The sequence below is a fragment of the Lactuca sativa genome, chromosome 7 (genome assembly GCF_002870075.4).
Source record: "Lactuca sativa cultivar Salinas chromosome 7, Lsat_Salinas_v11, whole genome shotgun sequence".
Classification (NCBI taxonomy): Eukaryota; Viridiplantae; Streptophyta; class Magnoliopsida; order Asterales; family Asteraceae; genus Lactuca; species Lactuca sativa.
Window position 1 is genome coordinate 83,419,473 of NC_056629.2, and position 27,429 is coordinate 83,446,901.

Sequence of the window (27,429 nt, forward strand, 5' to 3'; positions counted from 1 at the left end):
TCGGCCCGCACCAGGTATCTTGGCCTACAACATATAGCAGGACCACCTCAACCTATCCCACCACCATATAACTATCTCACGTAAGATGTCGTGAGAAAAAACTAAAGAAATCATTCATAAGTATGGAACGAGTACAAAAAAAATGACTTATTTTGCAACAAAAACAATATTAAGGACTAAATGTGTGCAAAAATATTAAGGACTAAATGTGTACAAATTGAGAAATATTTACCCTATTAAATCAGTTTTACTGATTATCTTCGAGTAGCCAGTCATAGGGGCATAAATGTGTACAGTTTAACAAGTTGAAGGGGTAAATGTGGACGAAAATAAAAATCAGTAACCAAATGTACACAAATTAAAAAATACATTACCTTTTTTAATTCATTATCCCAAAAATTTTGAATTTTAAACTATCGAATACAGCTTAAAAAGATTTTAGATTTTATTTATAGTTTTTTGCAAACCCAAAATTTACAATTCACTGAAAAAATTAAAATATTAAAATATAATAAATCTTTAGAATAACCTCTTACAAAGATTTTGTTTTTCGATAGTTAAAAGTTTTCCAAAATAAAATAGCAAAAAAAAAATTTAAAAGTTACCATCAAAGAGGTTATTAACTTATTTTATAGTGTAAGGTTTTCTAAACTTACCCATCGATGTAAATGGTCTCTTTTGTAAACCAAGGGACTATTTGTGTAATTTCTTCTAATATTTGTAAAATCAAAACAAACTCGTGCTTTCCAAGCCCACCCACCCTCCCATCGACACTACAAATAACCACCCTTTCCTCTCACCGCTTACCATTTACTTCGTTCCTCACTTGTTCGCACCTACTCTTGGATATTTGCCCCAAAAATCTTCCATTCCTCCTCGAATTGGAGTATTCGATTGGTGATTTGTGATATACAGAGCGATGAAGGAAGATTCCACAAAGGATTTGGAGAAAAGCTATTTCGATGTGTTGGGTCTATGCTGTTCATCTGAGGTGCCACTGATCGAGAAGATTCTTAATCCTCTTGAAGGCGTTCACCATGTCTCCGTCATCGTTCCTTCCCGAACTGTTATCGTGCTTCACGACGCCGCCCTCATTTCTCAGTTTCAAATCGGTAATCTCTCTCTCTCTCTCTCTCTCTCTCTCTCTCTCTCTCTCTCAATATCATACAGCTATGCATCTGTTTGAGGATTAGATTTACATTTTGTTCATTCAACCGTAGAAGTAGAACAATCATTTCAAAAGCTACAGATAGAAACTGATTTGAATTTTGTTTTCATGATTAAAAGGATCCGATTGTTTTGATTCATTGTTGCTTAACATACGGCATTTCTTAACTTTTTTGGCACTTTTTTCACTGGAAAAAATACGACCAATTTTACAATCGAGTCCAATTTCAAAACAATACACATGTTTCACCAATAGTTCATGATTTTCCATTTCCACGCGTTAGAGAAAATATTATATTAATTTTATATGTAAGATTATAGTAAATATCTCAAGCGATTATGTTCATAATCATGAAGTTACAGTAAGCAGTTATAAATTGATATATTCTAGATTTGTTAAAAGTGAAAACTTTGCGGGTCGACATAAACATAACGAAGTCAAGTTCTACAAGCAACTTAAAAGTATGGAGACATCGAAAATTCTCTTTGCTTATCTGTCTATTAAAGTTTCAAACTTATATTTCAATATAAATATAATTAAATGTAACGATAAATTAGATACGTAAAGTCGTTAAAAATATATGTGAGTGAAACCCACGTAATTGTTTAGGTAACGTTCTATAATTATGTTATTTATTGTTTACATTTATTTAGTTTTGTCAATCAATATTGGTTGATAACTGTTTATGCCATAAAACCCTATATTGTTTTCTGAAGATTCGTAAAGAGCCATTAACAAAATAATATTTCTATAGAGATTCATTTGATTGTTTTTTTTAATGAAAACACATATTCCTTGTTGGACCTTAATAAGGTTGAGGATTCGGTATGAATAATATTATAACAAGAAAGCGACACTATTACCAAAAAAATCTAACTTCTTGTATAAAATATTTATCCTTTAAAAGAATGGAATTTTAACTTAACATTTGGTTAATTTAAAGTTCAGTTTCTTACAAAAATAAATATTTAAAATACTGTTTTAACAAGACAAAATGAAGATTCTGTTTACCTGAATAAATTTTAATTTTTTATACATAACAAAATTTATATTTTAAAATTTAATTAATATAATTAACAAAATTTATATTTTACTATGTAATTAATATAATGTAATTAAGTTAACCTTAAATTCTGTTTCTTTATTTTCAGTGCATTTATTTTTATTAAATATTAATGCTGGTTTTTAGCACTTTAAGATTTTTTAATCATAAAAAAACAAAATTAGTGCAGTCCTACCTATTAAATGAAATGAAATATATGGAAGCAACGTCACGCTTGTCGGTTTAATAAAAGTGGATCATGGTCCCCATTTCGAAGAAATTTAAGAAAGTTGCACATATATTATTATATTTTTTAAAAAGAAAAATATTTATTGTCCATATCCTCCTTCCCAACTGTCCTGAGTTTTTACATTATTCACATATAATAACGATTTTATTAATCATTTTAAATTTTAAATTATTGAAGTTGGTTTTAAAATTTTGATCTTTCTAATTCCAAACAACATTATACCTTTATCTTTTTATCTTTTAGTAAATGTAACAAAATTTATTATTATTATTTTTTTTTAAAATAACCATACTAGTTCTCTTTTGGATATTGTCTTGAAATTATTCATTTCTATCATGTGATAACTGTTTATTCCCATTTTACCCTTGTTTAATTTAGTTAAGGCGCTAAACCAAGCACGATTAGAAGCAAATGTAAGGATGAAAGGAGTTCAAAACTATGGAAACAAGTATCCAAGCCCATACGCCGTCGTTTGTGGTGTCCTCCTTTTGCTTTCATTTTTGAAATATTTTTATTCTCCATTTAAATGGTTGGCACTTGGAGCTGTCGCTGTGGGAATTATACCCTTAACTTTGAAAGCCTTTGCATCTCTACGAATTTTCAGATTTGACATCAATGTTCTCATGCTCATTGCAGGTATAATACCTTCATTCTCATAAAAAAAACATTTATATTTATGGATATGAAATTTTTGGATAACATTAAGTAATATCTATGATTAAGTAAGTAATTTTAAGTTCTTTTATAATATATGAGATTGTTTTAATAAGTAAGAATCAAATCGAAAACAAGTATTTCATATCGGAAGATGTCACAATCAAATATCTAAAAAAACAAGTCAATAGTCACGATTTACATGGGGATGTGGTCGTTTCATTCTCACCCATGGCCCAATACATTCATCTCATCACATACCATTTATACATTTATTCAATAATAATAATAATAATAATAATAATAATAATAATAATAATTATAATTGTTATTATTATTATTATTATTATTATTATTATTATTATCTATTACGTATATACTAATAATTGAAAATATTATAATATAATTTATATTATTGTCGTTACATATTTAATTTGTGATTTTTGTCAATATGACGATAATTGTAATTATTATTACTCTATATTATGTTATTATGATTGATTGATTATAGTTTATGTAATTATAAAATTATTATTATTATTAAAAAGTTTAAATGGTCGCAATAAGAATTGATATAATGAAAATATCATTTTACAAAGACAAAAAAACCATATTAGTAGCTGAAATTTATATTTGGTTTAGTATGATGACGAAATTTTTGTGATCTTCTTGATGATGTATTGATGTGCAAATAGAATTTTATTAAACCAAGATATTTGAGTATATCCAAAGTTAACTATGACCATTTAGGATTTAAGTATTTTAAAATAAAGTTATTCAAAGTTCGGATCACATTAGATATCGGAAGGTGTCCTTTCAAAACAATTATGATAATAATAAAAAAAGGATTATTTATAATATTTTACTAATAACAATAAAAAGGAATAAATAAGAAAATTGATAGAATATTCTAACTCACATGTATAAAGGGCTAAAATTCCAAATGGGAATACTTAAAAGCCTTTGATTTGAGATGGTATTTATCTATCAATCAAGATGTGAAACCTATCCACTTATATTGAAATTTGTGAGGTTCAACTCTCTCAGGAGTAAATTGATGTTATTTTCACTTTTTGTATAATTTAAAGAACTTTTATCAACTTTTTAGATGATACGTATTTGACATTCAAAATAAATTAAAACATTTTAATCTGATTATTATTATGAAACACTTTTCAACACAAAACTAATAAAATAAAATGTTTTGCTATGCTAAATTGGATCGTAATGATGATTTTTAGATAACTTGTAACTAATTAATTTCAAATGGAATATTGGTAGACATGACTTCTCTTTATCATATTCTGAATATCTGATATCAAATGCTCAATGTCTATCTATAAAAAGTAAAGAATATCTCATAGAATAAAAATAAAATGGTTTGCTATGCTAAATTGAGCATATCTCATATTCTGAGTATCATATCAAATGCTCAATGTCTATCAATAAAAAGTAAAGAATATCTCATAGAAAAAAAAAAATTATAAGAATCTCATTAAGACCTCTAGAAGAGGCTGTTATCAGATATGATACACTATTTCCTTTTAATATACATCTATATAATCATTATTAATAAATAATATATTAATTTTGTTAAATAATTAAAAATATACACATAACCAACCCCACCCAAGTGAGATTATATTATCGCATTGATCAAATACAATAAATAGCAACTTCCTTTTATTTACTTGTTTAATATAACATCATAAGTTCATTTTTTTCCCTATTATACAATTGTATTTTGAGAAGTCTACCCAATTATAAAAATGTCACAAAATACAAACCAATTTACAACAAATTCTTTCAATATATGATGCAATAATCAGATATATTTTTCAAAATACAATGTCTTATAAAGAAAAAAAAACAATTTGAAGCTACAATATTGTAATAGAAAGAAAAAAAATAGATGAAAATATATTGTTGTTTCTCACATTTAGCCCTAAAGAAAATTCCTTATATATCAAAATTTTGGTGCATTTATTCGCCATGTCAACCGGTTAATATATTTGCAGTTGGAGGATCAATTTTCCTAAAGGATTACTGGGAAGCAGGCACAATTGTGTTTTTATTGATTATTTCAGAATGGCTCGAGTCAAGGGCAAGTCACAAGGTTTATTTCCACCCCCTCTCTCTCTCTCTCTCTCTCTCTCCCAAAATCACACAAACACTATCTTATTTTAGCTTTCTAGCACACCACTGTGTACCTGATTTACATTAGTCAGACAGACATTCTGTTTAACGATACTACTGATTTACATTAGTCAGACAGACATTCTGTTTAACGATACTACTATTACAAAACGTATGATGCAAAAATTTATATGTAGGCGACTGCTGTGATGTCATCATTGATGAGCATAGCTCCTCAAAAGGCTGTGTTAGCTGACACGGGTGAAGAAGTCAACGCTAACGAAGTCAAAGTCAACACAAGACTTGCGGTCAAAGCTGGGACCATGATCCCCATTGATGGAATAGTGGTGGAGGGGGAATGTGAAGTCGATGAAAAAGCCCTAACTGGTGAATCATTTCCTGTGGGTAAACAGGTAGACTCCATTGTTTATGCAGGGACACTCAATTTAAATGGTATGCAATCATTCTACATATCTATATTTTTTAAAACATTAATTTGAGACAGAATCTTATTTATTTTTAATTCTTTCAGGTTATATCAGTGTTAAGACTACAGCTTTAGCTGAAGCTTGTGTAGTGGCAAAAATGGCAAAACTCGTTGAAGAGGCTCAAAATAACAAATCTAAAACTCAACGATATGTAGATGAATGTGCCAAGTATTACACACCTGGTAAAACTCTCTCTCTTGTAAATGAAAGACATGCACAAACTTAGTGATTGAAGTTTTGTTTTTGTGGTTTTTACAGGTGTTTGTGTAGTAGCTGCCTGTTTAGCTGGAATCCCAGCTGCTATGCGAGTTCATGATATGGAGAAATGGTATCACTTGGCTTTGGTGGTTTTGGTAAGTGCATGTCCATGTGCACTTATCTTATCAACACCTGTTGCTGCATTTTGCGCCTTGTCAAAAGCAGCTACATCTGGACTTTTAGTCAAAGGAGCTGAATACCTCGAAATACTTTCTACTGTAAAAGTTATTTGCTTTGACAAAACTGGAACCATCACTAAAGGAGAATTCTCTGTCTCGAGCTTTCACCCACTCATTGACAATCAGAAATTGCTCTACTGGTAAATCATTCTCACAACTTCATTCAATCATTCTTGTAAAGTGTAATTGCCTATTCATTTGAAGCATCTGATCATGTGATTGATTTATTTTAGGGTTTCGAGCATAGAGAGCAAGTCTAGTCATCCAATGGCTGCAGCACTTGTGGATTATGCGCAGTCTCATTCTGTCGAACCACAACCAGAAAATGTGGAGGAATTCAAAGATTTTCCTGGTGAAGGAATTTACGGGAAGATTGATGGGAAAGATGTTTATATCGGAAACAAAAGGATCGCCATTAGAGCAGGCTGTTCACAAGGTGAAGAAACTTCATCTAACATGAGATTCACATATTATTCTTATTCTTTTTTCTAACTTGATTTTTCAACCATTAGTTCAAAGCGAAAGCAATGAAGGAAAATCAACAGGGTACATATTTATTGGATCTTCACCTGCCGGAGTCTTTAGTCTCTCAGATTCATGTCGAATCGGAGTACGTGAAGCGCTCCAACAACTCAAATCAATGGGAATTAAAACCGCCATGCTCACCGGAGACTCTCAATCCGCCGCCAATCACGCACAAAACCAGGTAATTCAAAATCAAAATCAAATTTCCCCCTTTTTTTTCCATTTCTTTCGACTCAATTTCTGAATTCACAGTTAGGAGGAGCATTAGACATGGTTCACGCAGAACTTCTCCCTCAAGACAAAGCAAAAATCATCAAACAATTCCAAACGGAGTCACCAACCGCCATGGTCGGAGACGGCCTCAACGACGCCCCCGCTTTAGCAACCGCCGACATCGGAATCTCCATGGGAGTTTCCGGATCGGCGCTGGCAAACGAAACCGGACACGTCATTTTGATGTCGAACGATATTAGAAAAATCCCGGTTGCCGTGAAACTCGCGAGAAAAACCCGTCGAAAAATATTCGAGAATATCTTCATCGCTATCATCACCAAGGCCGCTATAATCGCGTTGGCTATCGCCGGCCACCCGCTGGTTTGGGCGGCGGTTCTCGCCGACGTCGGGACTTGCTTGGTGGTGATTTTTAATAGTATGCTTTTGCTTCAAGGTACAAGTGTGAGAAGCATGAATAATCATTCACATACGGGTACAAGTCATTCGCATAATCATGCACACGCACACGCACAATGCTCGTCTGGATCTGCGGTTCAGGATAAATGTTGTGGTCATGATGAGAATGTACAAGAGGTGAAGCACGTGGTACAAGATAGTTGTTGTGGTCATGATGATGATCATGTTATAACACCCGAAGATGTTGATGATTGTTGTGCTCATGAGGTGAATCATTGTGGACAAGAGAAGAATGATGACTGTTGTGCTCATGATGTTGATGAGGTTCATGATCATGATGGTCATGATGATGATGGAATACAAGAAGTAAAGCATGCTGTACAACCACATAATTCAAAGAAAACGATACAAGAAACGAAATGCTGTAGTACCAAAGATTTGGAATCACAAAGTTGTGAGGTTAAAAAGAAAGGGGAATGTAGTCATAATGATGAAAAGCCACATACTCATTCCAATCACCATGATCATGATCATACACATGGTCATGGTCAAGATCATGTACATGATCATTTGATGGGTCATGGTCATGGGCATAGTCATGACCATGATCATTCGAAGGACCATGGTCATGTTCATTTGAAGAAGCATGACCATCATCATCATCATCATCATCATGAGCATAAGCATGTGAAGAAAGAGTATATTACGAGTGAGGAGTTAGGGAAAATAGTGAAAAGTTGTTGCAGTAGCAAGAGCAGTGGGTTGAAAAAGAGGCACATAAGTGGGTGTTGCAAGAGCTTTACGTACAAGTGCTGCGGGATTCAACAGTTTGGAGGTGGGTTCAATAGAAAGGGAGGCTTGTCTGAAATTGTGATAGAGTGAAATGGATTTGAAGATTTTCTAATATGGCTATAGTTATTGGGAATTGAAGCTCTAGAATTGGTGTATATGGGATAATGGGATCAAAAGTATATGGGTTTAGTCTTTACTATTATATAGCTGATCTATATATAGCATTATGTAAACTCTTTTGTATGAGTACTCAAGTAACAGAGTCCATATTAATTATTGCTTACAATGGTTTTTGTTTGGTTTTTTACTTTTTATGGTGACTCCTATTGTTTATGGTGATTCCCATTGTTTACTGTTTAGTGACTGTTTATGTGTTGAATTTTCGTTGGAGGTCAAGGCTATTTTAGATTAATATTTGAAACCCGCTGGGTTGGAATTTTCACTGGATATTGTAAATAATACTTATAAATATCTCTAATCTTTAAATATTATTAAAAGAAAAACTTTGTGATATCACTTTCATCAATTAGGGTTATTGATTGCGTTTCATTTATATATTTTTTACCGTTAGATCGGTATGCTGACATTATCATTTGGTCGACCTTTTTTTTATCCACCAAATTTATGAAATCTATTAATGACAATTACTTTTAACATTAGGAAATCTATTAATTACAATTAAAATCTAACCAGAAATAAAATTATTTTTTAAATTATGAAATCTATTAATGACAATTAAATCTCACCAAAAATAAAATTATTTTTAAAATTAAGAATTCTATTAATGACAATTAAATCTCACCAAAAATAAAATTATTTTGAAAATTATGAAATTTATTAATGACATCATCATTTGATCAACCTCGCCCTTATTACCCGTTTCTTTTTGTTCTGGTTTGAAAATCAATAACACAGTCATTATTTTCTTTTCAATTTATAGCAGAGAAGAAAATATGAAGATCAATGGTGCTGGAAGATACATAAGAAAGATTCTCCCACTAATTTCAATGATCTCTACATCTTCTTTCAAAACGATTCAATCGATTCTTCCTTCTACGACCTCGAATCCTGATATAATTTCTTTTGTCATGTCTTTATGCGCAGACAATCCATAATCTTATCTCTTTGATTCCTCCTTATGTAACCTCAAATCCCTTTCATCTTATGATCACAACCGCAAACACTCATCTATTTCGTCTCCTTCCCTTTCTTCATATTTCTTGCGTTTCACCTTAGGGCTCTCATTCTTTCAGTCAGTTATTTGTTTCTCCGCACAACGACTTATAATTGATTTGTTATGTTTCGATTTCTGGTGTTTATTTCTCAATTTTGATGAAAAAAAACCTAATTTCTACCCTTGCTTTTAGGAATTAAAGGAATCGCTGCTCCTTCTTCGCCTCCCTCTTTCTATCTGTTGCAGAAACTAGAAAGACGATATATACGCACAGTTAACACGTTCGTCTTTTTGATTTATTCATAGGTTTGTTTTCTACACCACTCCAACCTCTTGCTTTGCTTTTAATACGATTTTTTGTTACTGTTTTCTTCTTTTCCCTCATTTTTTTTCACCATTTTCTGTTTGTATATATATATATATATATATATATATATATATATATATATATATATATATATACCAACTCGCCGAGTTCTTCCACAAAACTCAAAACAAAATGAATAAATATTATACCTGAAATTTCGGATGTTACATATATATATATATATATATATATATATATATATATATATATATATATATATATATATATATATAGACACACACACACACACACACACACACACACATATATATATATATATATATATATATATATATATATATATATATATATATATGTAACATCCGAAATTTCAGGTATTATATTTATTCATTTTGTTTTGAGTTTTGTGGAAGAACACGGCGAGTTGATGCGTAGACTCGCCGAGTAGAGACGCGATTTCTCACCCGGACTAATGACCGGACTCGACGAGTCGCATTGGCGGACTCGGCGAGTCTGCGCTGTTTAATAAACCCTAATTTCTTGGGTTTGGGGCCTATTTAAAGAGCCTTATGGCCGTCATTTGTGCTCACCAGTCCCCAGAGCGAAACCCTAGTGAGCTTGAGCATTTGGAGTGAGAGAAGGAGCCATTGTTGACCTTGGAGGTGTTGTCTAGCAAGGGAAAGGAAGCTATAGCCAAGGGGAAGCAAGAGGATCAACTTCCTGAAGATCTGAGGTCCAGAACATCACGTTTGAGGTACTATTTTCAAACCATTTTCTGTTAAGGTGATGTTCATGTTGATTTAGGGCTTATTGAGCCCTTTTGTGGCTAGATCTAGTGCTCCCTTGGTCCCTTAAGCGAGTTAGGTTCTGGATCTGGACCCTTGGAGGTCCAGAGTGTCCCTTTGTCCAAGCTTTTTATGAATCCATGGAGGTTTTGGTTTGGGATCTTTGTGCTTAAGGTCAAAACACCATTTATGAGTCATTAGGTGTGTTATGAGCGCCAAGACATGAACTTTACGTGATAAATAAGCTTGGAAGGATTGGATCTATGAGTTAGTGGAACAGATCTGACCTTAGAAGGTCGTTTGGGGTTGTGCATGGAATGCACTCGCTGAGTCCATTGCAAGACTCGAAAAGTTGGTGCGGGTTGTTCAGTAATTTCGAACCAGGGGTTGAGTAACCGAGTCGGGTGAGTGACTCGGTGAGTCGGAAGGGACTCAGAGGAAATCGGGTCCCCGTAGAGACTCGGCGAGTCCACGCCAGACTCGGCGAGTTGAGTTGACCGTTGACCATTGACCAGAGTTGACCAGTGGTTACTTGATAGGGTTAGTCAACCCTAGTTGGGAAAGTGTTAATTAGAGATGTATTGTGTTATAGGAGGACTATAGCTCGGGAGATCGAGCACTAGTGATTTCAGGGATCTACGAGTTACCGAGATACGCGAGGTGAGTCTTCTCACTATACTTTACCTTGAGTAGGTAATCAAAGTTATGTGACAGAGTATTTGTATGCTATATATATGTTATGTGTTGTACTGCATTATTTCTATGTGATTTATGTTGTGCATGTTTATAGAGTTGGAACCGGAAGGTTCACAGAGTTAGAACCAAAGGGTTCCAAGAGTAGGGTCCACGGACCCACAGAGTTATAGCCTCGAGTGGCTAATATGTGCTATGTGTGGTATTTTGGGGAACTCGCTAAGCTTTGTGCTTACAGTGTTTGGTGTTATTTGTTTCATGTACTAGTGAGGATCGCGGGAAGGCGCCGGCCTGATCAGTACACACACGGGATTTTTATGTTATAAGATCTTGGGATTTTTATATGCTACTAATTTGAGTTTCAAACAATGATGTTTTTATGAATATTGAATGAATTGTGTTTTGTATAAAATGCGAAAAATTGTTTTGAAATTTACGGTGTTACAATATATATATATATATATATATATATATATATATATATATATATATATATATATATATAGATTTTGTGTGCTTATTTTTTTTTCAGGGCTATCTTGATGTTGATTTTGGATTTTTGTTGAACACAATTATGATATGTGTTCTTGATGTCAATTGGCATTCACTCAGTACCTCAAGAGCATCTAACACCATCTTGCAAATACCATTTTTTATGGTATCAGCAGATGAAGATAAACAAAAAAGGGAATAAAAAAGGAGTCGATTTGCATCAGGTAGCAATTCAATCTTCAAATATGTTTCTTGCTATATTTTTTTGTTGTTAATGATGGAACAAGTAATATGATAGTTAAATATATCTCTTTTTTGTATTTGTTTTTAGTTGTAGAAAACCATAGAATAAACAAAGAAGTTGTTGTCAAAAGATATTAGGTGAGTTATCAAGAGTTCAAATTGATTGAGTAGTTGGTAAAATAATATAAAAAAGTGGTCAACATTTATCTGTATGATCATAAAAAATAGAAGTGGTCAAATAATTTTATAATTTTGCCTCTAAAATAAAATGGAACTTTTCTTTTGGACTAAAAAACAGTATCGAAAAACTCCCAAAATAAGATGCCCAACACTCATGTAGCACTAAAAACTCCAAATGTAGCACCAATTTGTATTGCATTAATTGATACATCAACAAGAAAGAAAAAAGACAACTGACATTGGTTCCTGAACCTAAGAAGAGTATAAATTAAAAAGATATCATATTGAAGGTATTCATATGGGACAAGGTCGTCCAACTAATAAAACAAAAAACGTTGTTTACAAAGAGGTCCTTCATCGTTTATAGATATTCAAGCATTTCATTGTTTTTTTCAAAGTTACCAATAAAACTAATTCTATTTCTGTTACTTTCTTTTTAATTATTGTGCCAACTTTTTATACTTTTATATGTATTTTTTATGTGCTCCCTGTGTTTTACGCGGGTCATAATCTAGTAATTATTAAAAGAGAATCTTAAATTCTAAAATAAAGAAATAAGAACCCTTGATTACATTTCACTCTTTCGTCTCCACCTTCGGATCGTTTTGCTGATATCATCAATCAAAATACGGACGTGTCCTTCTTCTTATTTTTCATTTCTAAATTCCTAATTTCATTCTAGGTTTTCCTCTCCACACAATCAGCCAAATCGAATCAATCTTATGTGTTCTTCCTCTCCAGCTCGTCCCCACAGCCACCCTCTCCGGCTCGTCCTCTTAGGCGTTTCTTAATCCATACCCCTCACAACTATCCCTTCGGTTTAACAATTTTGGTTCCCGCTCGCCCAAATCAATTGTCGTTTCTTGTGTCCGTGCTAACCAGTTAACCGGTCAAATGGAGCTGGAGAAAACGGTGGTTCAGCATGAGTTGTCGGCTCTTCAGTGCCCCGATTCGCTCGGCCGTTTTGGTAAGTATGGTGGGAAATACTTCACCCAAGGTAAATTTCTTGAACATAAGTATGTTTTAAGATCAAAGTGTAACACCCATAATAAGAAAGACCAAGAAAGGAAAGGAAAACCCTAAGTTAAAGGGCCAACTCGTCGAGTCCAAGGAGGAACTCGGCGAGTCGAAGCGGGATCCGAGGGATCGAGTAAGTAACCGACTCGGCGAGTCGGAAAAGGGGACTCGGCGAGTCCGGTCTGTATTGGGAAACCCTATATCCGGGACTTTGTGCACTATTTAAACATCTCATTCTCCTTCTATCAACCTCATTTGTAGCCCCCATTGTCCAGAAGTTAACCCACGAAACCCTAGTGCTCTCTTTGAGTGTGTGAGCCAATATTGAAGGATTTAAGTGTTCTTGAAGCCTAGAAGGAGAAGAAGGAGTTGAGGGTTCAAGAGGAAGGTTGTGGATCCAGAAGATTCATCTCTTTTGCTACTCATTTTGGTAATCAAGTTCCTTCCTTGTCTTGTTATTTGTTAGATCTCTTCATGTCCCTCTTTATGAGATTTTGGACCTAGTATGATGTATTTTGGGATTTGGACGTCCTCAAGATGGATCCCATCAGATCTAAGTGTATTCTGGCCTAGAGAGTCTTACAGTATCAGTTCTTGGTGTGTTGGTGAAGCATCTTTGCCCCAAGCCCTAGCCCTAAAGTGTTTTAAGCTCATATCTCTTTGGTTTCACGTAAAGTTTGCAACTTTACGTGAGGAATAGACTTGGGAAGAGTAGATCTACAGTTTGGAGCCCCAGCATGGCTCGAAAAGCCACTGAATGGATTAAGAACTAGAACGACTCGGCGAGTCACATGGGTGGACTCGGCGAGTTGGATGAAGTTGGGCAGGAACTCGGCGAGTTGGAAGAACAACTCGGCGAATATGTTGAAGTTTGCCTTGGACTCGGTGAACAAATAGATTTGATTACTAAAATTAATAAATAGATAACATTAAAATTTTATCTTATTTAATTAATTCTTAAATTATCTTGCCTAAATTAAAGGGATTAATTAAATATTTATTTAATTAATAAAATTAATTAATAGATAACATTATAAATTTGCCTTATTTTGGTTTTGAAATGATTGGCTCACATTGATTCGTACATCCACACAATAATTAGTTTGAATACTTGAACTCACGTTGATATATATATATATATATATATATATATATATATATATATATATATATATATATATATATATATATATATATAATAGTAGAAAATACATATAAAATATTAATTATATATAAAATCGTCGCCTTAAGTCATGCCTTACAAACGACCTGGTTCGCCAAAGCTCATAAAAACTTGAGACATGACATTGCCGCCAAAGTCACGTCTTACGTTATTTAGAACATTGACAATAATCTAAAACATAAAGAATTCAATCCATAATAAAGTCTCGTTGATTATGGATGATTACAAACATTTCTATCCTCCAAAATAATCCAAAACATCATCATAAATTCATAATAAGCTTAATAAGATATGTCATTTTCATTTGACAAAGAGAAAACCTAGTGCCACGGTACATAGGTGGAAAGTTATATTATACCGTAGTCGTAATAAATTTTTTTAAATAAATTCTAAAGAAAAACCAAGGGAAATTCCATTTATACTGGTTGGAAAAAATCAATTCATGAGATGTGCCAAATTAATTTTAAAGGATGAAAAAATATATTAATATGGACTAATATGTAAAAATAAATAGGTAAGAAATTTGGCCTTAAAAGAAAAGGATAAAAGTGCATGTTAAAGCTTTGAAAAACAAAATTAAAGAAAGAAGCTTACATGCATGTAGGCCTAATAAGTGTTGCTTGGCTTATATATAAATTAATTGTTGGTGATATTAGTGTTATCGGACATTTTGTGCGAATGGAACTAATATGTGAGCTAAGGACTTATAATTTGTATACTATGTTATATGTTTCGGTGTGTGCGAAGTGCACGTATATATAAGATTGAGTTATAAGTCGGTACGACATAATGGTAGGGTTACTGATCTTTATTTATGAGAATTTTCTCATTAAAAAAGGCAGAAGGAAAAACGATTTTCAGCTCATAATGATGAACTCGATATTTTCTAGCAAATATTGATTACGTTTTCTATGCCTATAATCATAATTGTCCTTTTGGATTATCCAAAATTGGATTTTTTGTAACCTAAACATAGGGTAGAAAATATCAATTCGGAAAGTGTTCTTACACGATCCACTGGAAATCCAAATTTCCACCACAACCCTTCTGAAACTTATCTAACATCAATAAAAAATGATTGTGATGGAGGACGTGTGGACGTCAAAAATAATTTTGTAGGCTTCAAGAAGAAAAAATTTATTAGTTTATTATAAGGCTTTATGAAAGGATGTATACGAGGCTTTAATTGAAACGATATTGTAGCTCTTTTAAAGTTTTTGGAAATAAACGAAAAAAAAATATTGGTTTATTCTTCAAAAGAGCCCTGAAAAATCTATATGGGATGCTCTAACAATAGATGTAACACACACCTGCAAAAAATGTGGCACTTGAATATTGAATTTATGACTCTCTATGTAGTCTCTCTTGCATATTAGGGAAGACATTAACTTAGAAGAACGCCAAACAATATGATTGTATTTATTTTGTATTTATTGTGTATAATATTTTATTTTGTATAGAGACATTAAATGCGTGTTTTTAATTTGAATATTAGTAAATCTAGATAAAAATGTATAAATGCTTGTTTTTAATTTGAATATTAGTAAATCTAGATAAAAATGTAACATTATACCATACAAATTATATGTTGTAATTGTATGTTATATGTAGCGTCCGCAGATTCGTGCTAGTCAATTTAGAGACAATAAGCATCAAAAAACTGACTTTTTGATAGATGATTATTTAGAATAAATAATCTTAACTAAGTTTTAGTATATATGTCACAAGGTTTCCGTACATATAAAGAATGCCAAAATCCGAGTTATAACGAAGAAGTTATAACCTGTCGAAAATTCACGACAAAACCGGCACGACACTGGGAATCATAAAAAGTGAGTTTACGATAAAGTACTTTTTAGCCTTAGGCTAAATGAAAGTTATAGAGTACGTCTCCACCTACGTGTGGATATAAAGAACGTCAAAAATAGAGCTCGTATGCAAAAGTTACAACCTTCCGAAGATACAACTGTCTGAAAGCATGACACGTGTCAAAAACTCTAATCTGACTAAACTCACGACGTGAGGAGTCAAACCAACACTAATGGAGGCTAGAGAACACCTGGGAAGGCTATTGGATGACTCTTGGAAGCTCACGACGTGAGCATATCATTCTCATGACGTGAGAAGCCATTCGGACACCTTTCAGAGCTATAAACGCAAGTGACAACTCTACGGGGTGAGCAGGCATGGCTCACGACGTGAGAATGTGTGGCTCACGATGTGAGAGAGCCCAAAAACTGCCTATAAATATCAAATTCGACCATTTCATTCCTTACATCTAAACTTTCTTTCTCTCTCTCTCTCTCTCGTTTGCTAAAGGCGTTCCGCGTCCCGAGCCCGACGATCACAAACCGCTAACCGTTTCTAGTTAGATTCCATCAAAGCAAGCTACAAGTGAGTGCATAGTTACTTTCACCTTACACCTAGATAGATATGAAGTATTTTATATAAATTACGTGTTATGTGTGCATATTATCTGTATACTTGCTATCTATGTTGGATGAACGATTTTACATATGTTTTAAATGATTTAAACTGTATATGTATTTTATATCTACAAGTATGTTGGATAAATATGAGTAGATGAAATAGTTGGTGTGCGATGAAAGATGAGTTGGATGATGAGACGAAAGGTGATATAGATCATAAGATGAGGGTGAAAGGTGAAAAATGAGAGAAACCTTTACCCAAGCATTGGCCCTGTCATCTAGCAGAGTATAGATGACAACCACGGACTATTCTAGACAGTCTAGTGGAACAGTAGCAAGATCGCAACTTGTAGATGTTGTGAACAATATGTTCACCCGGTGTACTCTAAAAACCCATTGACATGTATTACGAGTGGACTCCCGCAAATAATATTGTTGATAAATGAGATAAAGTTGGGCAGCTATGGACTTAGTGCCTTGTAAATGAACCTTGGCAACTATGGACTTAGTGCCTCATAAATGAACATTGGCAACTATGGACTTAGTGCCTAATAGATAATATCGACAACTATGGACTTAGTGTCTGTTAAATAAACCCTGGCAACGATAGACTTCGTGCCTATTCCTTAGGAATGAATGAATGAAGAATAGCTGATTCTTATGGTAGACCCTTAAGAATAAAGAAGATAATTGAGATGGGTAATTGGGTTGATTGTTTGATGATTAAACATAATAACTATATTATTGTGGGTTGAAAACCCTACGTACTCACCAGGTTTCCCAACTTGACCCACTCAATTTATTTGTATCACAGGTATCGATACGAAACTACTTTACACTGAGAGATTAAAGGAGATGTAGATCACTAGTGTAAATAAATGCAAGGTCTGTTTATGCTTATATTTCAGTATTGACGATGACATCCCAAAGTTTTAATATGAACAAAATACATTTATTCGAAAATGCTTTTAGAATATATTTATTATGTTTTTCTAAGAACAAATTATGCAATATATTTCTTTAAAAATATACTCTGATTTTCAAATAAAGCATAAACAAATTGGTCTTTTCGGGCCGTGAAATTGGGGATGTCACGTTATAGAATGTATTGCATGTATTAAAATGGTCAAAAATTACGACATGAAAAATGTTGGTCGTAAATGTATGTTGTAAATTTATGACAAACAAATGTCTGTCATCTTTCATTTATGACTAGGGCTTTAATAACACACATTTGTGTGTCATCTTTACTCTTTAATGACATGTAGTGTATGCCATTAGAGTCCTTTTTCTAGAAGTCCCATAAACTCCGGTCGATTCGACTCACTTATCCTATCTGCTTTAACAAGTTGACAACGCTTGATTATTAGCCATTTTCCTTTGTTTAGATAGTGTATCATCCTAATGACAAAACAGTAGACATGTTAGCAAGATTCAGAAGAACAAATGTAATACCAATCAACCTGTTTTCTTGAATTTATGAAGCAAAAAATCGAAATCAAATTATATAAAAATTAGGTACATTAGGAAGAAGGCATATTTATTTTCAGAATGTTATCAAGTCACACCCTATGACTAGCTTCATACAACTTATCCAATTTTTTTTTTCATAAATGGTTGAATATTCTTACACACATTCTAGGATGGTAGCTCACTGATTTGCTGTTACACATAACACATAACATATGTATATAACATCTGAAGTACAAGTGTCGCTACATCATTACACTCATCTTTAATCTCTAAATTGCAAGTAATATCGACATCAAAACAATTCCTTAAGACTCCAACCTTAGAAGCAGATGTACATTATGAAACACTAACTATAGAACATGATTAATTTTTCATGGTTTCCGAGGTTCTACTTTATATCATAAGCATGTTGTAATAAATACCAAGAAACTCCCCATAAGCGCAAGAACAATGACCTGATAAAACAGGTGACTAACAATAGCCAATGCATTATAGCAGCCTTGGTAACCGTAACAATGAAAATATTCTCAAATAACTTTTTGGAGGTTCTTGCAAGCCTCACGGCTACAAGGATTTTCTTGATATCATTTGACATCAAAATTACATGTCTTATCTCATTTACCAATACAGACCAAAAAACCCCATAGAGAATCAAACATATGTTGTTGAAATCATTGTTGTGCTCGTCTAAAATCATAGTGGCTAGAATTTCCTAGTAAATTGTTTTAATGATTTTGGTTTTGTCTTGCACAAAAAGTATTTCGCGAACCATGTCTAACTTACCCTAACTGCCAAATTATCTGGATAATAATTAATTTAAGTTGAAAGAAAACATAATCCAATACACTTAAAATTATTTGAAATAGTATTACTTAAATATAAATACGAAATCCAATATCAATAAGAATGTTTTTACTAGAATATAATAAATAAAAAATCCAAGATTCACGAAGTTAGTTTTATTTGCTAGTGGCGTGACACTGTTGTGTATGTATTTATATATGTTGTAGTCTCCCCTTTATATCCTTAACTGTTTTTTTTTTTTGGAGAGAAAACCAAGGAGTACATTATTTGAATACAAATACAAAAAAGATTACATCATGATTTATATATAAGTAGGATATCTTGGAAAATGTTTACTCGGTCATAATCTTTGATAGGCGTCCAAACAGTTGGTACCGAAACAATTATATGTAAGGTTCTTGGAACACCTAATAACAATATTCCCTTTTTTTCAAGCCATGCCTCTTGAACAATTTCTTACCATTTTCTCAAATCACCGTATGTGATCCACGAATATTCAGTGTTGCATTCTTATTCCTCGTTAACCTGATTGCTGCAACTCTGAGATTCCAAATCCTTTCTTCCCTTACAACATTTAGTTTCTTGTACCAATTTCTTTTATTTATGTGGTTGTTGCACAAGCTTTACCTCTTGAATCTCTAAAGTCTTAACCTCAACTACCTACGCCACAATTCTTGTCTTTAACCGTTGAACAACAACCACCACCCATATCACAACAGTTGAATCTGAATCAAAATAACCACCACCCGTATCACAATACATGTCATTAGCCATTGAACCAAAACCATCTGCATCACAACAATCGTATTTAACTTCTAAACCACCCCGTCTTTCTTTGCAACAATTATCTTTAACCTTTAAATGATAATCACCCACATCATGACACTCGCCTCTAACTTTCGACCCACATCAAAACACTTGTATTTAGTATCTAAATAATAACCACCCACAATATAACCTTTGTCTTTAGCCTATGAAGCACAACCTTCCACATCCCAATACTTGTTTTCAACCTCTAAATAACAATCACCCACATCACAACAAATTTCTTTAGAATGTGAACAACATCCACCCACATCATTAAGTTTCTCCTTAGTCTCCGAACCAAAACTATCCACATCACAAAACATTTCTTTAACTTTTTAAACACAACCACCTATATTGTAACTATTGTCTTTACCTTCTAAATAATAAGAACCCACATCACGACACTTTTTTTAACTTCTAAACCACAACCACCCACATCATAACAATTATCTTTAGCCTCTAAGTAAGAACCTCCCACATCACAACCTTTTTCTATTAGGCTTTGAACTACAACCACCCACATCACAACACTTGTCTTTAACTTCTGAACCACCAATAACTATACCGTAGAAATTGTTTTTAACCTCTAAATCATAAGCACCAACATCATGACACTTCTCTTTAGCTTCTAAACCACAACCACCCATCTCACAACAATTGTCTTTAACCACTAAGCAACAATCATCCACATTACAACACTTGTCTTTAACTTCTAAACCATGACTACCCACATCACAAACATTGTCTTTTACCTCTAAAGAGTAACTTCCCATATTGCAATGATTTTCTCTAACCTTTGAATAGTTACCACTCAAATCACAACACTTGTCTTTAACCTTTGAACCACAACCACCACCCATATCACCACAATTATCTTTAACCTTTGAGACCAAATAACCAACACCCATATCACAACACTTTTCATTATCCTTTGAACCAAAACCATCCACATTGTAAGACTTGTCTTTAACTTCTAAACAACAATTACCCATTTTGCAACAATTGTCTTTAACCTCCAAATAATCATCGCCCACATCATGAAACTTGCCTTTAGTTTTTGATCTACAACAACCCATATCCGAACACTTGTCTTTAGTCTCTAAACAATAACCACCCACATCGCAACCTTTTTCTTTAGCCTTTGATCCATTACCATCAACATCCCAACACTCGTCTTTAACTTCTAATTGACAATCACCCCCATCACAACAATTTTCTTTAATCTCTAAACAATAATCATCCATATCATGACACTTATCTTTTACTTCTAAACCATAACCACCTACATCAAAACACTTGTCTTTAATCTGTGAACAACAACCACCTACATCACAAATCGTTGCCTTAGGCTTCGAACCATAACTACCCACATCACAACATGTGTCTTTAACTTTTGAACCACAACCACCCATGTCATAACAATTGTCCTTAACCTCTATATAATAAGCACCTACATCACCACACCTCTTTTTAACTTCTAAACCACTGCCACCGACATCAGAAAAATGGTATTTAGCCTTTGAGCAACAATCGCCCACATCACAACCCTTTTTATTAGCCGCTGATCCACAGTCACCTATATCACAACACTTGTCCTTAGTTTCGGAACCACACTCACCCATCTTGTAGCACATGTCTTTAACCTCTAAACAATAAGCACCCACATCATAAGACTTCTCTTTAACTTCTAAACCATAACCACCCATATCAGAACTGCTTTTAACCTTTGTGCAACAACCATCCACATCACAACACTTTTCTTTAACTTCTAAGCGATGATCACCTACATCACAAGAATTGTCTTTTACCTCTAAAGAATAACTACCCACATTGCAAAGCCTTTCTCTAATCTTCGAAAAACTACCACTTACATCACAACACTTGTCTTTAACCTCTAAACCAAAACCACCCCCACCTACATCACAAACCCTTTCTTTAACTTGTGAATCACAACCACCTATATTGCAACAATTACGTCCAACCTTTAAACCAGAACTATCCACGTCACAACAACCGTCTTTAACAACTAAATTGCAACCCCCCACATCACAACAATTTTTTTTAACCTCTAAACCACAATCATCTGCTTCACAACACTTGTCTTTAACCTTATAATTGGATAAGCATTGTGAATCATTGCGTAAACAACTAGAATTCTTTTTCATGGTTCTCGACGTTACACCTCGTAGCAGAAGCATGCTATTAAATATGACTACCAAGCAGGTCCCCATGTCAGCAAGAACCGCGGCCCAAACCAACGGGTGACCTGCAATAGCTAAAGCTATTACAACAGCCTTGATAACCATAGCAATAAATATGTTTTCAAATATCTTTCTACGGGTTCTTTTTGCAAGCCTCACAGCTACCGGGATTTTTCTGATATCATTTGACATCATAATCATATGTCCAGTATCGTTTGCCAACGCAGATCCTGAAACCCCCATTGAGATCCCAATGTCTGCTGTTGCTAAAGCAGGAGCATCATTCATCCCGTCTCCAACCATAGCTACCGGAGATTCCCTTTGCATTTCTTTAATGAGTGTGGCTTTGTCTTGGGGCAGAAGCCCTGCATGGACCATGTCTAAAGCACCCCCTAACTGCCAAACCAAGAAGAGATTAAGTCGAAAGAAAATGAAGAATAATTTTCGAAAAATAATTTTTATAATCACCTGGTTTTGTGCGAAATTGGCTGCTTCTTCACAATCTCCCGTAAGCATTGTTGTCTTGATTCCCATTGATTTGAGTTCTTTAATCGCTTCCTTTACTCCAATCCGACATGAATCTGAGAGGCTAAATATCCCAGCAAGTGAAGATCCCAAAAATACATATCCAGTCGACTTTCCTTGGTTATTAATTTGAGTGGGAACTAATATGATAGTTCAAAGATCAAGTTAGAAAAAGAAGACTAAGAATGACATGAAAATGTTATTAACACCCCACATTCTTACCTTGTGAACACCCCACATTCTTACCTTGTGAACACCCCGCTCGAACACCTATCTTTTGGTTTCCGATGTAAACATCTTTCCCATCAATCTTCCCGTAAATTCCTTCTCCTGGAAAATCTTTGAATTCCTCCACATTGTCTGGTTGTGGTTCGACAGAATGAGACTGCGCATAATCCACAAGTGATGCAGCCATTGGATGACTAGACTTGCTCTCTATGCTCGAAACCCTAAACTCCAAAAGAATTGTCAAATGAGAACGAAATTTACAAAAAAGAAGTTTTAAAAAGTTTAATTTTACCAATAGAGCAATTTGTCAGTGTCGATGAGTGGACGGAAGTCTGAGACCGAGAACTCTCCTCTAGTGATTGTCCCAGTTTTATCAAAGCAAATAAATTTGACTGTAGAAAGTATTTCGAGGTATTCGGCACCTTTAATAAGAAGTCCAGATGTAGCAGCTTTTGACAACGCACAAAATGCTGCAATTGGAGTTGATAAGATAAGCGCACATGGACATGCACTTACCAAAACAACCAATGCCAAATGATACCATTTTTCCAGGTCGTGAACTCGCATAGCAGCTGGTATAGCAGCCAAGCTGGCGGCTACCACAACAACAGCTACAAATTCAATCCACAAAAACACCATTAATGGTCCATTGGAAATAATTGTTTTGCAAATCAAAAAGAAATATATTTATACCTGGGGTGTAATACTTGGCAAATTCGTCTACATATCTTTGAGTTTTAGATTTGTTGTTTTGAGCCTCTTCAACAAGCCTTGCCATTCTTGCCACTACACAAGCTTCGGCTACAGCTGTAGTCTTAACACTAATATAACCTAGAAGAAAACATTCAAAGTGTTGCCAAGGTAAGTGATTTCTGAAAAGTACCTTAGAAGAATGATAACAAATATAGATAAAGTTAGGATTCAACACTCTTACTTTTTTGTGTTAAATGGTTGTTTCTGTATTAAGTATATAAATACGAATGGTGGCATACCATTTAGATTGAGTGTCCCTGCAAAAACGATGGAATCTACTTGTTTATACACCGGAAATGATTCACCAGTTAGTGTTTTCTCATCGACTTCACATTTCCCTTCCACAACTATTCCATCAATGGGGATCATGGTCCCGGCTTTGACCGCAAGCCTTGTGTTGACTTTGACTTCGCTAGTGTTGACTTCTTCACCAGTGTCGGCTAATACTGCCTTTTGAGGAGCTATGCTCATCAATGATGACATCACAGCAGTGGCCTACATATAAAATTTCCATCGTTCATTTTCAAACAATAGGATTTTTATTATATATACGATCATCATTTGCATGCTTTTGAGAAAAAAAGGTGGTATAGTACACCTTGTGACTTGCTCTTGCCTCCAGCCATTCAGATATGATCAATAAAAACACAATTGTGCCAGCTTCCCAATAATCCTTTAAGGCAATTGATCCTCCAACTACAAATAATATGAAAAGATATTTTGAAGTTAACTTTATTTATCTGAATCATTTATTCTTATGATTAATATGAAAATTAAGATATTACTACTTTGAATCACAAAATTTCACATTCACATATATAAATGTATGATAAGAAAAAAGATAAGTAAATAATATTGAACCTGCAATGAGCATGAGAAGATTGATGTCGAATCTGAAAATTCGTAGAGATGCAAAGGCTTTCAAAGTTAAGGGTATAATTCCCACAGCGACAGCTCCAAGTGCTAACCATTTAAATGGAGAATAAAGATATTTCAAAAATGAAAGCAAAAGCAGCACACCACATCCGACGGCGTATGGGCTTGGCCACTTATTTCCATAATTTTGAACTCCTTTCATCCTCACATTTGCTTCTAATCGTGCTTTGTTTAGCGCCTTAACTAAATTAAGGATAAAAGAAAAGAAAACAGTTATCACATGACACATATCACATATGAATTATGAACAATCTCAAATATGTAATTTTAATGTCTTTGATCTAGGCGGATCCATCGATTTTAAAAGCATGTTCGCAAAAATAAAAATGGGCTCTTAAGCACAATTTCTTTTATATAAGCAAAATTCAATAATAATACGATAAGTCGAGCACATATATTCATATATGTTAAAAGAATTTATTCACTGATTTTTCAATCAATGAACAATAAGTGGTATGTACGTAAAAAAAACTTTTGGGCCCTGAGACAACACAACCATGTGCGGTTGTACACCTGGCACATGCTTGTCATTCAAAAAAGACAGAAGGGTATTGGGAGATGTCGACCCTCCAAAGTTTGAGTATTCAAGTCTTGAAGCCATAAGTAGAACGTTAGAAATAGATTAAAATGCCTATAAGTCACCATTCTATAAAAAGTCATTTTAACATGAAATCTATTGAAAACCACTTTCATTTCTGAAATTCGTACATTGAAAAAAAAAAAAAAAAAAAAAAAAAAACAAAATTTAAAATATGTTGAATACTAAATAAAATTGGCTCTTTCAAAAAAAAAAAAGAATAAATAAAATTGAGTACAAAAAGGTAATTTGAAAAAAAAAAGTTAGGTTATTAATAATAATCGGATAGTATTATATATATATATATATATATATATATATATATATATATATATATATATATATATATATATATATATAGGTTATAATGTGGATGAACAACTATTGTTCGAATGTGTGGACAGTGTTATTCTATAAGAATTATTAACAAAATAGGTTGTTTAGTAATATGAATACGTTCAACCTCATAAAAATATCGTCATTTTCATGCATTGTCACCAATTCATATTCATGTTTGTTTTCACGCATCGTTTTTCAGTCATTTTCATTCTTACAGAATACGACTGAATAAACATTTTGACAACATTCTGACATAATGAGAATAATAATAAAAAGTTTATAATAAACTTATAGACAATTTAATTAGTGAGAATGTATGATAATGACAATAGTTATGTAAGATTGAACGTATCCATATTATCAAACAACTTTTGTTTGACATTCTCACAGAATAGTGTTGTCCACACGTTCGCACAACAGATGTCAATCTATATTTGAATCTAGTTTTTTTTTCTCTGTGTGTGTATGTGTGTGTCTATATATATATATATATATATATATATATATATATATATATATATATATATATATATATATATATATGTGTGTGTGTGTGTGTGTGTGTGTGTGTGTGTAAATTTATTTTAGACCATATGCAATAATGCAAATAATATTTATCTCACTTTTAATGTAATATTTTCTACACCAAACAATTACTCAGTATATTAATTTTGTTGTAAAATATATGAACTTTAAAAGAGAACAATTTTATTGTAAATTTGTATTACATGCTTTTTTTATCGGAATAACTTTATAAATTATATTATCATATAATAATAACCAAATAAATTATTCAAATATTATTAATCTATCATATATTATATGTTATAATTAATAGATTTACGTTATGTATAATGCGTTACAGCTAACTATAAATTGTTATGTTTGGTAACGAAAAAATAGCTTAAAAGTTGGTTTTAAAAAAATAAACTATTGACTTTTTTTTAATTTCCAAATATACATTTATTTCAATATATAAATAATATTTTTTTAGATATTTTTTTATGTTATTTTATATGTTCCAGCTAGTTTATTAGTTAAAATTTATCAAACATTGTTTTTTATCGGCTAGTATCAAATAGATTTTTAATTAGTACACTAAACATAATCTTAAAATATATACCATTAAATAAACTCTAAATGCATACTCCCAAATTGAAAGGATCAAAAATGACACGTGAAAATTAAACACCATTTTGATGTAAAGAAAGAGTATAATACCAACTTTACCAAAAATCTGGTTGTTATCATTATCAGAGTATATGGTTCCAAGATCGAAGCCTACAAACAAAGGACTAGCAAATCGACTGTAAGCATACCAATTCACAAAATATATTTGGAAAAACATGAAGGTTCATCAGTAGTTTGGGAAATATCTACAATATTGTTTTAAGGTAAATCTAAGTTCTTGCATTAATTATATACGCACTCATGATATGCTTTAAGTTAGATTTGAAACATGCAATTTAAAACTAATCTCCAAACAGGTGCATATACATAGATAGTGATCATTACCGATTTGAAACTGAGAAATGAGTGTGGCGTCATGAACCACGATGACAGTTCTCGAAGGAACGATGACAGAGACATTGTGAACGCCTTCAAGAGGTGTAAGAATCTTCTCAATCAGTGACACCTCCGATGAACAGCATAAACCCAGCACATCGAAATAGCTTTTCTCCAAATGCTTTTTCGAATCTTCCTTCATCTCTGTGTCTCACAATATGCCAATTCTTGGGCGCAAGAAAGCAAGAGTATAGGTGTGAAAACTGAGGAACGAAGTGATCAATGATGGCATGCAGTGAGAAGAAAGGACGCTTATTTGTAGTGCAAGAAGAGGGTATTGGGTCGATTAAACAAACATTATTTCTTTGATCATTGGAATTTTAATAAACACAAAAAGCGAATACAATAAAATCTTTATAGCTTTCAAAATTATCTCTTTCAGTCCTAACTCTTTTTTGTGTGTGTGTCTTTAAACTTTTAATGGAACTTTTGTTAATGCCACTTGTTTAATTATACTTTGTTTGACGTCAAACAAGACACTACTCTTTCTTTGTCTTTTCTTTTCCCTTTCGGTCAAACAAACAACCTATATATCCATCGCACACCATCTTGGCAGATAGCATTCGGCTATGGG

The 27,429-nt window shown here is 33.2% G+C and overlaps 2 protein-coding genes across 2 annotated transcripts; one reads left to right on the forward strand and one right to left on the reverse strand.

The window, feature by feature from the left end:
• Positions 1–761: 761 nt before the first annotated feature.
• Positions 762–8,429, forward strand: LOC111887655 (putative inactive cadmium/zinc-transporting ATPase HMA3). The gene is made up of 9 exons (XM_023883826.3): positions 762–1,112; positions 2,839–3,096; positions 5,133–5,230; positions 5,448–5,703; positions 5,783–5,920; positions 5,997–6,315; positions 6,409–6,611; positions 6,688–6,881; positions 6,953–8,429. Exons 1-9 carry the CDS (start codon positions 920–922, stop codon positions 8,210–8,212), a joined length of 2,919 nt encoding a protein of 972 aa, XP_023739594.1. The 5' UTR covers positions 762–919; the 3' UTR covers positions 8,213–8,429.
• A 10,667-nt stretch (positions 8,430–19,096) lies between these two features.
• Positions 19,097–27,090, reverse strand: LOC111887653 (cadmium/zinc-transporting ATPase HMA3). The gene is made up of 9 exons (XM_042896606.2): positions 26,805–27,090; positions 24,299–24,556; positions 24,036–24,133; positions 23,677–23,932; positions 23,378–23,515; positions 22,977–23,295; positions 22,703–22,905; positions 22,400–22,596; positions 19,097–22,327 (listed from the first exon to the last, which is right to left on the reverse strand). Exons 1-9 carry the CDS (start codon positions 26,995–26,997, stop codon positions 20,210–20,212), a joined length of 3,780 nt encoding a protein of 1,259 aa, XP_042752540.1. The 5' UTR covers positions 26,998–27,090; the 3' UTR covers positions 19,097–20,209.
• Positions 27,091–27,429: the final 339 nt, after the last annotated feature.